The sequence below is a fragment of the Podarcis erhardii genome, assembly GCF_964252035.2.
Source record: "Podarcis erhardii genome assembly, chromosome: 1".
Lineage (NCBI taxonomy): Eukaryota > Metazoa > Chordata > Lepidosauria > Squamata > Lacertidae > Podarcis > Podarcis erhardii.
Window position 1 is genome coordinate 60184141 of NC_138497.1, and position 15668 is coordinate 60199808.

At 47.2% G+C, this 15668-nt stretch overlaps 1 protein-coding gene across 1 annotated transcript in view; it reads right to left on the minus strand.

Annotated features, from left to right (window-relative positions):
- TPCN2 (two pore segment channel 2) overlaps positions 1–3205 on the minus strand; it is a gene marked incomplete at its 5' end in the record, with an annotated part of 30682 nt that extends 27477 nt beyond the window's left edge. Inside the window, one exon of the mRNA XM_081834862.1 lies at positions 3031–3205. Coding sequence (XP_081690988.1) covers positions 3031–3205 — 175 coding nt within the window. The remainder of the gene's footprint in view (positions 1–3030) is intronic.
- Between the last annotated feature and the right edge of the window lie 12463 nt (positions 3206–15668).

Sequence of the window (15668 nt, forward strand, 5' to 3'; positions counted from 1 at the left end):
TATGGGATAAGAAGCTCTAGAAGCAAACATGCATGTTAAGAGAACAGCTGTGCTCTTGCATCACTCCCATCCATTGTAATGAAGCTTGTGAAGAAGTTTGTGGTGGACTGGGGTCCAAATCCTAAAAGTAGACACCAGGGAATACAACAGAAGCACTCAAGAGACAAGTGTATGCATTGCCCTTCTAAAGCCGGAATAGCTCAGGAGAAGGAACCTCCATCCCAGACATAGCCAGCATGGTACCCTTCAGATGTTTTGGACTGCAAATTGCATCATCAATGGTTAGGGATAATGGAAGTTGTGATCCACATCTGCAAGGCGCATTGACTTCCCATGTTCTAGCTCCTTGTCTGCAGGAGATAAAATTTTGGAACGTACTGCAAAGCTCACAGCAGGCAGCCCAGCTCAGATACCAAGTGAGCTTCCCTTCCTTCCAGTTTTGCAACTGAAGTGACAGCTGTATATACCAGGAAACAAATGCCAATGCTGCCATGATGGGTCTTGTCCCTATGCTGCTTTGAACAGGCTGTCCGATATTTTAAAAAGCACCATTTGCACCATTTGCAAGTTAATCTATTCAATTAATATTTTTTAAAGGAAACGTTTTAAAGTGCAAAATTGCCCTGAAGATGGAAAAAGAGGAAATTGGGGGATAGACTATGGCCATCAGTCAATCAGTCTTGTGCAAACAAACTTCTGCTGCAAACTTGCAGAACTACTCCCACCACCACACAAAGTTCCACATTAGAAGGAATGGTGCATCTGAACTGAACACAGTGATGTACCTTCAGTGTCGAAGGTGGTATGCCTCCAGTGTTAGAAACTGGGTTAGAAAAGCTAGGAGCTAAATGACTCCTGGGACCTGAGTTGTGGGTGCCAAAACAGAATGTCTAGTCACGGGGGGGGGGGGGGAGTTGCCAACACTTTTTATTTATTACTTTGATAATATGCAATTCACATAAGTAACACATTGTTAATACTACATTTTAACATAAATTGTTAATACATGTTTAATTTGGTGTTTACAATAAAAAATATTGGTACCATACTTCTGTTTTCAAAACACTCTACTCTTTATTGTTAAATTCCTTAACATATTGTCTATCCTTAACATATACTACAAAGCTTCAAAGAACGTATATTTCAGTAATTCTTGAGTGTCAGCCAGGTGCAAAAAGTGGCACCCAGGTGCAAAAAATGGCACCCAGGCTTTGGGAGGTGCTCGTAAATGGAGAATCTTTAGGTGCAAAACGCACCTGACACCCTGCTAATTTTGCACCCTGTATGCCTCTGAATACTAGTCACTGGGGATTCATATAGGGAGAGTGCTGCTGCACTCATGCCCTTCTAGCAGATTTCCTGTAGACATTTGGTTGGCCACTGATGCTAGACTAGATGGACCTTTGGCATGATCCAGCAAGGGCTCTCTGTATGTTCTTAGATGCTTCAAACGCAGCCCCTCTGTTCTAAAAATGTTGTGCCCGTCTCTTAAGCCAAGTATTCACGTTGTCCAGGAAAGTATGAACAAATGATTTCCAAATGTTATTGTGGGTGGAACTTGGGTGTGCCCTAGAGATTATAGGGAGAGTGACTTCTCAAGATGTGGAACTGAATGACTAATCCCCAACACAGATGAATCGTCTCAGTTAAAAACTTGGATGTAAATGGTGCCAGTCACTATGCTGACATTTACCATAGCACTGTGCATCTACAGTACTTTATAGAGTTCAAATAATTCAGGGAAAAGGCACAAAAGTCTGAGCTAGACTTAGCTATTGCAAATGCAAATGACTGATGGGAGTGCATGGAATCCTTGCTGAAACAATATGTAAACATGTTCTATGAAAATTGATTGCTTTCCTACTGTTATGTGAACTGTGGAGTTCCTGTTCTGTATTTATTGAGAGGGTATCCCTGGGGATGTGGCACTGGACCTGCAACATTCCAGGCCATGGAATTGTTTGTACGATTTAATATGGATGGATTAGTAAATGGCTCTGTAATCCAGAAATGCAGGCAGTCAATTAGCAGATCTGTTGTACCACTTCCATCACAGAAGTGACACAAGGCACAAGAAGTATGCATCCAATGTTGAAGTTTCATTGTACCATCTAAAGTACAGGCTCTATAGGTATTGTCCTACATGCTGTAAATGTAATTTTCTCTCTCTCTCTCTGCTCTTTCTTGCAACTCCAGTTTACCCAACAATATTTAAGCAGGCAAAGAAGTAAAACAGAAGGAATGCTGCCACACCTAGCCAGCAGAGACCGTCATAAACAGGAGGCTAAGGTTACAGCACAGCAAATGGTGGGGCAAAAGCCTGTAACAACGATTAATTTCTAATCCTGAGAAAGTTGCATTTGCTGCTCTGAAAATGCCTCACGAGGTCTCTGAAGTGCTGGTAGCGGACCTTGAGTCCTCCTGTCTGCACATGTTCAGGGGCACTTTAGAACCCATGCAGGCCTTACTGACCAAGGGTGCCCATTTTCAGTGCAAGGGCTCCCTGAGCAGGAACAAACTCCTCTGTTGTGAAAGCTACACGATCCCACACCTACTTACCGGGGAGAGGAAACCCTATGGAGAGAAAGCATGCAGAGATGGGTGTAATAATGGAATGATGAATGGTTTAGTTTTTGTAAAAGATGCAGGGATTTATGATATACAAAATGAGCCATGGAAAGAGGAGAAGGAAAGTCACTGCTATTTTAAGGATGTTTAAATGAGTATTTAAAATGGTAAAACAGAAAATTGAATAAAAATTAGAGAGAGAGAGCGCGCGCATGCGGAGGCTTGTGCTGCAGGCGGCTCACCCCCCACTCCCTCCAATCAGCCCCCTGCAGGTGAGGATGATGCTCTTGGGCATCACAGGATGCAACTTCGAGGTTGGCTCAAGCCCGGGCACCTCCAGGGTCAGAACTCGAGCCCTGCAGTGGCCTCGCTCTTGCCCCACCAGCCCGGCCCGGCCCGCGTCCCTGGCTTCAGGATCCAGCAGTCGATTCCCCACCGACGTCGACGTCCCCCTGGGCTCACCGTTCCCGCCCGGGGGAGACCGGGAGGCCTCGGAGCCGCCGCCGCCGCCGCCGTCTCCTCCGTCGCCCGAGGCGGCGCTGTCCCCGCCCGAGTAGAGGCGCCCCAGCCCTCGGGGGCCGCCGGGAGCCGCCGCCGCGAGCAGAGGCTCTCTTTCGGGGTTGCCTGCCTCCTCCATGGCGAGCGGAAGCGGCTCCCGAAGCTGGAGGAGGCGGAGGCAGCCGGGCGAGCCGAGGGGGCGGGACTCTGGCGCGGAGCCCGGGGGGAGGAGCCGCTTTCCCCACAGGGTGGGCTGTCGCCTCAGTGCCGCTCCGGCTGTGGCGCCCAATAGTCGGGAGCGGGGCGGGGCTTCCTCCGCGGGGGGGGGGGAGAAGGGGCGGTTCGCGCGGTTCGCCCGTTTCGCAGCGCTGCTGAGCCGCAGGCGCTCCTCTTCTGCGCGGCCGTCGAACTCCCGTGCGATTCTGGTCTTGCTGAGAGGGGGACTAAAGGGCCAGACCCGCGGGATCTTCCCTGATCCGAAGAATCTTCGGTCTATAGAGCATGTGGCAAATAAAGATCCCTGCATTGCAGGGGGTTGGACTAGATCAGTGTTTCCCAAACTTGGGTCTCCAACAGTTTTTGGACTACAACTTCCATCATCCCTAACTAGGAGGACCAGTCGTCAGGGATGATGGGAACTGTAGTCCGAAAACAGCTGAAGACCCGAGTTTGGGAAACACTGGACTAGATGACCCTCGCGGTCCCTTCCAACTCTACCGTTCTATTCTGTGATTCAAAGAGAGGAGCTCCGGAGCTCAGGCCTGCGTTAAAACGCGGGTGCAACTTCCCAGATGCTTCCAGGCGGGCGGTGCTGGGAGGTGCTTTCTGTTCATGCTCAGATGAACTCTCGTCGTGTGACTAAAGGCAGAAAGCTGCAGTCCCGCACAGCTGTATACCCCCAGCCAGTCAGTGACGAATTCAACAGGGGGTGTCAACAGGGGGTATAAGTATCTGCTCCATCCTATAATGCAGGTACCCACCCACTCATCCACCGACCGACTTAATTCAATAGGGTTGATATCATTGCCGCAGCGATGTGCTGCCCCAGTCACACATTAACAGCAGTCCCAAACCTGTCTGCAGTAGTAAATCCCACTGTGTTCATTGGTACTTACCCCTTTGTGCATGTGTCTGGGATTGCAGTTCTAGGAGCGCTTTCTTGGGAGTAAGTAAGCCCCATTGAACCAGTGGCGTAGCGTGGGTTGTGAGCACCCGGGGCAAGGCAAGTAATTTGCGCCCCCTAACCCGTGGATTTGCGCCCCCTAACCCGTGGATTTGCCCTAACCCCAGATGTTGCGCCCGGTGCGGCCGGCCCCCCCTGCACCCCCCACGCTACGCCACTGCATTGAACACTCTAGGACTTACCACTCTGAGCAAGCATGCATAGGATTGCGCTGCTAGAGGAGCAACTGTATACTAAATGGGAGTGAACAGAGACGAGTTATGTGCTCATTAGTTGTGTCTCTGAGCAGGTCTAAACCATGAATTTCAAGCACATGACTCCCCCCCCCCAAGACCCCTGAGAACTGGTTGGTTTAGGGGTGTTGGAAATGGTAGCTCTGGGAGGGTTCTTCAGGGGAAGATGCGCTCTAAACATGCACTGGATGTCATTTATGTGTGTGTAACTGGAGAGGTTTGCTGCTGATTTATTACTGAAGGTCATGTCAGTTAGTAACTTTTCCATTAATTTAATTTTAGCAACAATGTATTTCATTTTCACACATGTCACCCTTAGTTGGGCATTAAATTGTGGTGGTTTCCCAAAAGGAAACTTTACCAAACTCTCTAAGGCTATGGCAGAATGAATTACTGGTACTTTAAATTCCACACATTATCCCTTTTACTGCTGTTTTCTTGAGAATGCTCGGCCCAGTATATTTCTGTTGAAATTTCCTGTCAAAGGTATGGGAGCCCTGGCAATCATTTCTCACTGATCACACTTGTCCTTGCATGCAAAGTGGTTTTGTTCAACATTATTATATAGGATTTTAATTAATTCTAAAGCTTCCTTCTTTCAAAATGGATCCTTTTTGGCTGCCAGTGAATCAGTGAGTAGTTTTTCCATGTTCAGCTTTTCAGGTTTGTTCAGCTGCCAGCATTTTCGTTGCCTAAGCTTTTAGGATGATAAAAGCATTCCATTCATGAAGGTGAACTCATCCAAATAAAGAGGATCTCATTCAGATTTTTATCCTATGTCCACAGATACAATTCTATATGCCAGCCTTTTTTTGTTGCTGTTGCTTATGCTGGGCAACATTGTAAAGCATTACTATGCAGTTACCTCCTACAAGGGTATCCAGCCAGCATAAGGAGAACAAATTATCCAAGCCATAGAAGTCAGCAACAAAAAGATAAAAACTTGGTTTAATGCATAGATCTGGCAAAAGGTGTAAAAAAACAAATGCAAGGAAAAAAACAGCAAAATGTTATATGGCCACAGTAGAAACAAAATAGAACAAATTTTTACTTCCATAACCAGCATCATGGTGCCCACAAACAAATGAGCATTAAACCACACAATCTGTCACACATTTCCATGTTTTTAGCATGTTAATAAAGGTGGTCAAACTAACTCAGGCAAAAGAGTCCAACCTGGAGTATTTTGATGATCTGTGTATGTTCCCACTATTGAAACTATATTTTTGAAGTGTCAGGAAACAATGATAATTTGCAAGCTAATATTTCTGTATGATATATGTTCATACTTTATTTTCAACTGGTTCAAACTCTACTATCCCATTTTTCTTTTCACCATACTGTTTCCCACTGTCTATCAATAAATTCCCATGACAGAAAACCTGGCACACCTCTTTGACGCATAACTCAAAGTGAAAATGCTACTATGTCTATATCCATCACCCTTGCATAGAAAATGTTGACTCTGGGTTGTATCCAAATAAGCCCTACTCAGTGCAGACACAATGAAACTGAAATTAAGGGACCTAATTTAGTCATATCAATTAATTTAATGAGTCGACTCAGAGTAAGGCTATTTGGATACAACCCTCTGTCTTAAACAGTTTATCCCTCATCTAAGTAGGATGCTGATTCCATAAGAAATGCAACTTTGAAAAGAATGGAACTGTAATATTCAATAATTTAAAAGGAATTGGAAAAACAACTTTTGCAATAAGAAAAATGAATAGCTTCATTATAAAATTAGTATTAAGCGCCTGGTTGGAGCAGAGTGATGAGCTATTTGCCTCTTATCCATCTAGAAAATTGGAAACATGATCCATTTTGCAGAGGTCTTTTGAAAATTAGTGGAACAAAAATGGTAAAGCACATGTTACCACAAATTTTAAATAATAATGCTCCCAAGAGGTAGGATTTTAAAAAAATAATTGTGAGTGGCTAAACAATCTGGTAATATATCTTAATTCCTATATTGCCAAAGTAAAAAAAACAAAAAACTTTGCCTTTCAGAACTTCACTGAGATCTTGTGTGACCTTTAGCTAACAATATTTTAATATCAAACTAGGGAAGCCTCATTTTGCTTTCTAGATATTTGTTATCATTGAGATCCAAATTAGTTTAAGTAACTATAAATGATTTTTCTTATTTAAATCTGATCTAACAGAAAAGCAAAATGGACCCATTCACTGAAACAAATAAGGACCATTAATTTCAAATGTGTCAGGCTAGTATTTCTTCCCACTGTAATAAAATTTGAGTAAGTTTAAGCCTGTACATGGTGAGAAACTCTTAGGTTTTCCTTTCTGGCATTTTAAATTCATTTTTTTCTTATATAATAGCCAAAATCCCATTAGTAATTAGGCCTATAGTGGTTTTATTCCATGCATTAATCATAGTTTGGCTATTGGTTTATAAATGATGACATCATTGTTCCCATGATAACTTACGCAATAATTAGGAGTTTTAAAAAAAGTTTACTGCTGGACACGGGTTATATTGTGGGAGTTAGTAGTGGAGTTTTCTTCGTTCATTATGAAATAAGTTATAATGAGAAGTTACTGAGGAAGAGTTCAGCTACAGGTCAGATTAGGTAATGATTATTTTTTTTAACCCACACAAGAGTAAAAATACTCTTACACTGGTGGCCTGATAACCAGTCAAGATTTCATCAATGAGAAGTGGTTCTCTTGATAGTTGGGGATCTCTGCCCAGTGTTCAGAATGTAATCTGACTTTGAAAGGTAACAATGTTGAGTTACTGAGAGGGGACAGAGTACGGTTTTGAAGCAATCACAAGAGGTAAAGACAGCTTGGAGTTTGGTGAAGTCAGAATCTGATGCAAGATTTAGCGGCTGTGCTGTCAGCTGCTGGTGTACCTATTTGCTTCAAATATGCGCAGCTTGTACATTTAAAAATAAATATTACAAAGACACTACCAAGTAGTGTCAACCCTGAAACTTCTTATAACTTTGGGGAACGCAGGTTATTTAATATTTAATTATTTGATATTTTAAGGAACAGCTTTTCTGATGTAAACTAGATCTTGGCTTTTTTTTACATTTTGGTAACCAGATAATCTGCAGGAAGTTTGGTGTTTAATTCAAGTACGGCACCATCCTGAAAACACCATTTGTGGGGCTTTTCTCAAACACATTGTAGCCTAATACCATTGTAGTCACACAACCACCCTACTTGTAACTCAGGAGATGTTATTGCATAGGGAAATGAAAGGAAGGGAGCAAAAGTCTCACTTGGGCTTTGTTTTGCACACACCATTACAGTGGTAGCTTGGTTTTACAACAGCTTAGTTTATGAACAACTTGGAAATAGAAGGCTGCAAACCCGGAAGTACCGTAGGTGTTCTGGTTTGTGAAGTTTGCCTTGGAAGCGGAACATGTTCCACTTCCTGTTGAGTGTGTTCCGTTTGTAAATTGAGTTCCCCACTGCTAATCAGAGGCTTCCTGTTGAGTCTGTTGGCTGCTGAGTCCTGAGCACCCACGCAACACAGAGGTGATATTTGGAGATTTTGTTTTTGCTATTATTATTTTTTTGCATTTTTGTTTGTGCGGCTTTGAAATATACTCGGAGTCGCAAGGTGATTTCATGCTCTTTATTCAGCTCATAGTGGTGAGGAGGAATGAATGAAAGTCCCCTCACAGTATCTGCCTTATATACATTATTTACACAATGGGCTGCACATGATTGGCTAATTCCGGAATTGTACTGTAAACCAATCAGGTTGTGGATTCACTTCAATCTGGAGCATGATTGGGTGGTTCCTGCCAACCAATCATACTGCTGCATTGTTCTAGGACCAATCAGACTGCTGCATTCTGAATCCTATTGTTCTAGGACCAATCAGACTGCTGCCTTTTGGATCCTATTGTTCTAGGACCAATCAGACTGCTGCAGTTTGGATCCTATTCGACTCAGTACATAACACCCCTCCCCTCTAAGTTCCAGTCCTGCCCGGGAGGTCGCATTCATAGTCCTCAAGGTACGCTGGCGGCCTACGTGTGCGTTGCGGCCTGGGGTGTTCCCTGGTCCGGGGTTCTGGTTCTGGCTCGTGTTCCAAGGATGCTGGCTGTGATGGGGCTGTTTGGTCTGGCGCAACCGGCTCGCTCAGTCGTGGTTCTGGTTCCGGTGTCCTTTCGGCCTCCCGGGACCTCTCTGTATTTACTGGTTCTGCCTCTCCTGCTGGCCCCTGCTGCTCTATGGGCCTCACTGCCCCACTGTTCCCCTGGGACTCCTCTGACCTGTCCTCCTCCTCCTGGTTTTCTCCCGGGAATCGTCGCCGTATCTGGTCACAGTGGCGGCACCAGCATTGCCCCCCATCCGTTAGCACCTCGTACGACACGGGGCCAGTGACCCTGGTGACTGTGGCGGGTACCCATGCAGGGCCTGCCCCAAAATTCTTTGCGTACACTGGGTCCTGGGCCTCGAAGGTCCGGGGGTTCCTGCCTTCCCCCACCCCTACCTCATCCTGAGCTCTATCGGGGTGAAGGCGGTCCAATCTGATTGCAAGGCGCCGACCCATTAGTAGTTCAGCGGGGCTCCGGCCAGTCGTTGAGCTGGGGGTGCTGTGCTGTGCTAGAAGGAATGTGGCAAGGCGGTACTCCCAATCCCCTTGCGTCATGCGGCGAAGGGTGTCCTTGGTGGTCCGCACCATGCGTTCTGCTTGGCCATTGGTGGCAGGGTGGAATGGCGCCGAACGGATGTGGCGGATGGCGTTCTGCGCTGTGAAGGTTTGGAATTCTCCTGACGTAAATGCAGTCCCGTTGTCTGAGACGAGAGTGTCAGGGAGCCCGTGCGTTGCAAACAGCCTGCGTAGTACCCGGATGGCTGCGGATGTAGAAGTGGATGGTACCAGTGCGACTTCCAGCCATTTGGTGTAGGAGTCCACCACTATGAAGAATGTTTTCCCCTGAAAGGGGCCAGCGAAGTCCACATGCAGGCGTGACCATGGTGCTCGGGCAGACTCCCAGGACTGGACTGGGGCCCTTGGGGGATCTGGGCGGGATTCTTGGCAGGCCTGGCAGTGTTTGACCCAGGCCTCTATCTCTCCGTCGATCCCCGGCCACCACACATAACTCCTGGCAAGGGCCTTCATTCTTACTACCCCTGGGTGTGTCTCGTGTAGGGCTGTGAGGACCCTTTTGCGGAGGGGCTGGGGAACAACGACCCTGCTTCCCCATAACAGGCACCCCTTGTGGGCCGACAGTTCATGTTTGCGGGTTGTGTAGCTGGCGAATTCTGGCCCGGGGCTGCTGCTGGGCCATCCCCTCCACACCCAGTCCAGGACCCGGGAGATGACCCTATCTTTCTTGGAATGGTGTGCAACTTCTTGTGCCTGAATGGGGCGGTCGGGAAGCAGCTCCAGGCTCATAACCTCTTGTGCAGGTGCCGGGTCGGGGCCTGTTTCTGGTAGTGGTAGCCTGCTGAGGGCGTCCGCATGGCCCATCGCCTTCCCAGGGCGGTGAATCAGTGCATACTGGTAGCTGGCAAGGAAAATTGACCACCTGAGGACACGAGGAGACAGCACTTGGGGGGTCTGCTTTTCGGGGGCAAACAAGCCAAGCAACGGTTTGTGGTCAGTCACCACGGTGAAGGGCCGCCCATACAAGAAATCATGGAATTTTTTTACTCCCTTCACGATTGCCAGGCCCTCCTTGTCGATTTGTGAGTAGTTCCGCTCGGTTGCGTTGAGTGTCTGGGAAAAGTATGCCACCGGTACCTCTCTTCCATCTGGGAGTTGGTGTCCCAGGACAGCGCCAATGCCATAGGGTGAGGCGTCGCATGCTAGCACCACCGGCAGCCTCTCGTCGAAGTGTGCCAAGACCGAGTTTGAGACAAGCAAGTCCTTGACTGCCTGGAATGCGGCCTCCTGACGATGGCCCCACACCCAAGGGGCCCGCTTGTCCAGGAGTCTGTGTAGGGGCTCCGCTACCGCCGCCTTGTGGGGAAGGAAGGAATGGTAAAAGTTCAATAGTCCCAAGAAGGCCTGAAGTTCAGTCTTGTTCCTGGGCGCTGGGGCATCACAAATGGCCCGTACCTTGTCCCCAGTCGGGTGGACCCCTTCTGCGTCCACCATGAATCCCAGAAAGTCCACCTGGGGCACTCCTAGTAGACATTTTTCCCGCTTTACCTTGAGACCCGCTGTCTGGAAACGGTGCAGAACGGTGCGGAGGCAGTCCTCAAACTCCTCTGGTGTGGGCCCGGCAATCAACACATCATCGAAGAAGGGGGTGACGCCAGGAATCCCTTTAAGGAGAGAGTCCATTAGATTCTGGAATATGCCTGGTGCCACGCTGACACCGAATTGCAGCCGCTTTACCCTGAATGCTCCTCTGTGCGTCACAATCGTCTGTGCCTCTGCTGTTGCCTCATCTACTGGCAGCTGTTGATATGCTTGGGCCAAGTCCAGCTTGCCAAAAATTTTCGACCCAGCCAGGGTGGCAAGGACATGGCTGACCACTGGCACTGGGTATGCATGGGCCGTGAGGGCCTTGTTTATGGTACATTTGTAGTCTGCGCAGATGCGGACTGAGCCATTAGGCTTGACAGGTGTGACGATTGGGGTTTCCCAGGGGGCATTAGGTACCGGTTCCAGCACTCCTTGCTCCACGAGCCGGTCCAATTCCTCGTCTATACGGGGTTTCAGAGCGAACGGGACCCGGCGGGCCTTGAGCCTGACTGGTCGTACTGCGGGGTCAAGCTGTAGAGCAATGGGGGGGCCCGTATACTGTCCCAATTTCCCATCGAAAACCCCCGGAAATTCCTTGCATATGGCGTCCACGTCCACTTGTAAGCTAGTGTGGTTCACCCCGGTGACAGCTAGCCCCAGTGGTCCAAACCATGCCAATCCCAGTAAGCTAATGTAGGGGCCCTTGACCACAAGCAAGTCCAGTTGCCGCGTCCGCCCTCGGTATTGCACCCTGAAGGTCCCCACCCCCATTGTGGGGACCTTACGTTTCTGGAAGTCCCGGAGGGTGAATGGGGCCGGCCTGAGTTTGGGACCCCCAGTAGGACACAGTTTCCTTAAGGTCCTTGCCGAGATTATGGATAGAGTTGAACCCGTGTCAAGCTCCATGCGGCATGGGGCCCCCTCTATCTGTACCTCTACATAAATTTTCTCTACGTTGGGGTGGGGCAACTGGTATACCTGGAAGTCCGTGAGCTCTGTCGAGTTGCCTTGGTGCGTTGGGCCCCGGGACCTGGGGTTCTTGGATTGGTCGTCTGATGCCTGGTGTCGGGTGGGCCGAGCCCGACACACCCGGGCGATGTGTCCCGATTTTCTGCACTGTCTGCACTCTGCATTGCGGAAACGGCAGGTCCTCCTCTCATGACTTTCTCCACAGCTTGCGCAGTTCCCTCCTTCTCGTCGAGGCAGCTGTGGTATGTGGGCTGCTTGAGTGCGCTGCTGTACTCGGTGCACCTCCTCCCTGTCAGATCCTGAGTCGTCGGTGAGGTCTTCATGGTGGACCCTCGGTTGGGACGGCTGGCTCGGCCGTGCCTCTTGTGTCGACCTCTCGGCAGCTTCCGTTGCCAGGGCCTCCTCCAGAGCGACCTGGAACGTTAGGTTCTTCTTAGCGTAGAGGCGTCGTTGCAGCTTCTCATCCCTCAGGCCACCGACGAGGCGGTCACGAAGCATGTTCTCCAGCTCTGAGAAGTTGCAGAACCGGGCGGCTTGGCGGAGAGAGGTCACAAACCCAGTTATGGTTTCCCCAGGGGCTTGCCGCTTTGCGTAGAAGGCATTTCGACGAGCCACCACTGAGGGCTGTGGCGAAAAGTGCCCCTTCAGCTGTTCCATTATTGTTTTGTATGGAACAGTAGCAACGTCTTCAGGCGCAAGGAGAGCCCGGGCGATTTCAAATGTCTCCTCTCCGCAGACGCTGAAGAATATTGCCCTCTTCTTGGCGTCTTCATCATCGGTGACCCCTTTGGCTTCTAGGAGGAAGGTGAAACGGGAGGCGTACGCTTCCCAGTCTCCAGATGCTGGGTTGAACGGCGAGAAGTTGCTGTCAGTTGCCATTCTGAGTTCCTTGTGTCCCGGAGCTGAAGCCTGGATACACGGTGCGAGGCAGCGGTGCGGCAGGTGGCGGTGCTGCGGTGCTGTGTGTGGCAGTCAGCTCAGCGGGATCCCATCCTCGTCGCCAGTGAAATATACTCGGAGTCGCAAGGTGATTTCATGCTCTTTATTCAGCTCATAGTGGTGAGGAGGAATGAATGAAAGTCCCCTCACAGTATCTGCCTTATATACATTATTTACACAATGGGCTGCACATGATTGGCTAATTCCGGAATTGTACTGTAAACCAATCAGGTTGTGGATTCACTTCAATCTGGAGCATGATTGGGTGGTTCCTGCCAACCAATCATACTGCTGCATTGTTCTAGGACCAATCAGACTGCTGCATTCTGAATCCTATTGTTCTAGGACCAATCAGACTGCTGCCTTTTGGATCCTATTGTTCTAGGACCAATCAGACTGCTGCAGTTTGGATCCTATTCGACTCAGTACATAACAGGCTTTTTCTCTTTTTTTACTGTGACTTGTTCTTCATTTTATGGGACTGACTTGTGACTGTGGCTTGTGACTCCATTTTTGTGACAGTGTGGAACCCAGTTCAGCTAATGATTGATTGATTGATTGATTGATTGTGCAACTGCGGAAATGGATAAAAGCCCTCCATCCAAACAATGACTATCATCAGTGCACGTAAGAAAATAAATAAATTTTAATTTCTACCATCTACAATACTGTCTTTTTTATAGTACAGTACATTGATTATTGCTTTAATTTTATGGATGAATGGTCTTGTTAGATAGTAAAATTCATGTTAAATTGCTGTTTTAGGGGTTGTTTTTTAAAGTCTGGAACGGATTAATCCATTTTGTATTACTTCCTATGGGAAAGCGTGCCTTGGGTTTAGAACATTTTGGTTTTGGAGCAGACTTCTGGAACGGATTAAGTTTGGGAATCAAGGTACCACTGAATAATTTGTGATGCATGTATGAGAGCCATTATGTAAATCCAGCTTCTCCGCCTCCACCTTTTTTAAAGTCTAGTATCTCAAGAAGTATATATATATATATATATATATATATATATATATATATATGTGTGTGTGTGTGTGTGTGTGTGTGCGCGCGCGCGCGCTAGAAACAGGCTAATATTAACCCTGAAAGGAGGAGGAATAAAAGAAATGGGATGAGGCATTATTACATATGCATTTTTAAGTCAACATGGGCTTAAAGAGACTGACATTATATTTGATGATTTGGAATGTGTAAGGTGACATTAATTTTCAGCAAAGGAAGAAACAGTGGGATTTCTAACACTGCTTGGGTGTGGTTGACAGAAGCAGGTGTTGGGAGGTTTGTGAAAAACCATGTCCTTTAAAAGTGATTGTGCGTATCTCCCAGCAGGGCAGCAAAGCCAACAAAGTCTTGTGGTATTTTAAAGACTTAACAGCTTTACATGTATCTTTATTGGGCCATCCTCATAAAATACATTTGTTGACTGAAAAAAAACACCTTTGTTAAACAATTATTGCCTCATCTGAGACCAGGAGAACAGACCAGGTATCGCCTTAGCTGATAGGAAGGATAAACTGCTCTCTAGTACAAAAGCAGTAGCAAGCAACTAATTGGACTGCCCAAAAATAGATTATCAGGAGAACTTTATGTTCCTTCTTTATCTTGAAGACACACAGTGAGGACATTAACAAAACACTAAACTTCTGTCTCTGAATTCTTCTTCTTTGCAAGAGAACAAAAAAGGGAGACACACACAGAGAGACTATCTAAGTCAGGTAGGGGAACCTGTGGCCCTGTGTTGTTGATCTCCAATTCCCATCTCCTCCAGCCAGCATGGCCAGGAGTCAGGGATGATGGGAGTTGCAGTTTAGCAACTTCTGGAGGGCCACAGGTTTGCCAGCCCCAAGGCTGGCACAAGACTTCAGGTGGTCCTTGGTATGGCCATAAAATGACTGGACCATACTTCAGGGAAAGCCTTCTTTAGTAGCAGGTAACCTTAAGCCCCATGCTTTTTCATTTTTGCAAACCTCTAGTTACACAAAGCAGCTCTCAAGCTGCAGGATCATTAAAAAAAAAAAAAAAAGATCAGGTTCAGAGGCTGGTTCTTAATTGCTGACCCTTCAAAGGGGATAAGTAAAATCTTATTTACTCATTCCTAATCCTTTGTGTCTGAAAACAATTAGAATTAAAGTAAGAGCCAAGGGCACATAAGGACTCACCACATGGATATTGTTGCCCTCCTGCAGCTCAGCCACTCTTTCCACACAGCAAGCCATTCAGGGGACGGATTAGGCAGGAGATTTTGCCTACACCACCAAAAGAAACTCTCTTTCACTTATGGTCTGGGACAGAATCCTTCCATCTACACTGCAAACTGCTGAATGCAAATAGGCTACTGCTGCTGCAAAGAACCAGACACTAGTGGGAGTGATTTAAAATGTATTGTGTGGCCTATACTGTACACATTTACCCGAGTCAAGTCTATGGCACTTTTGAGGAGAAACACACAGGATTTCATTGATAGTGGTCATTTTGTGTGACCACTAGATCTGTGGGTAAGGGTATCACAGCTATGGGTACCTGCAAGATATAAATTCCGGTACACATTGCTCTGGCCCTCATTAGACAATTCCTCACACAGTGCATAGTTAAACTATGGAACTCCCTCCCACAGGAGGCACTGGATGGCTTTAAAACAGGATTACACAAATTCATGGAGGTCAGGGCTATAAATGGCTACCACCCATGATGGCTATGTAATGCTTCTGAATACCAGTTGCTGGAAACCACAATCTGGTTTCCCTCAGCCATCTGGTCAACCACTGTGAGGACAGAATGCCATACCCGCCAACATTTCTCTGATGAAAATAGGGACGTCCCATTCAAAAATGATAATTTTACTATATGTACCCCACACGTCTTACTGGGTTGCCCCAGCCACTGTAGGCAGCTTCCAACACATATAAAAACATAACAAAACATTAAACATTAAAAAAAACCCTTGATACAGGATTGCCTTCAGACAGCTCGGGGTTTGGATAACTCCATACCCTCCAACATTTCTCCAATGAAAATAGGGACATCCTAAGGAGAAGTGGGATATTCCGGGTTCGAATCAGAAACTGGGACGGCTATTCTAAATTAGG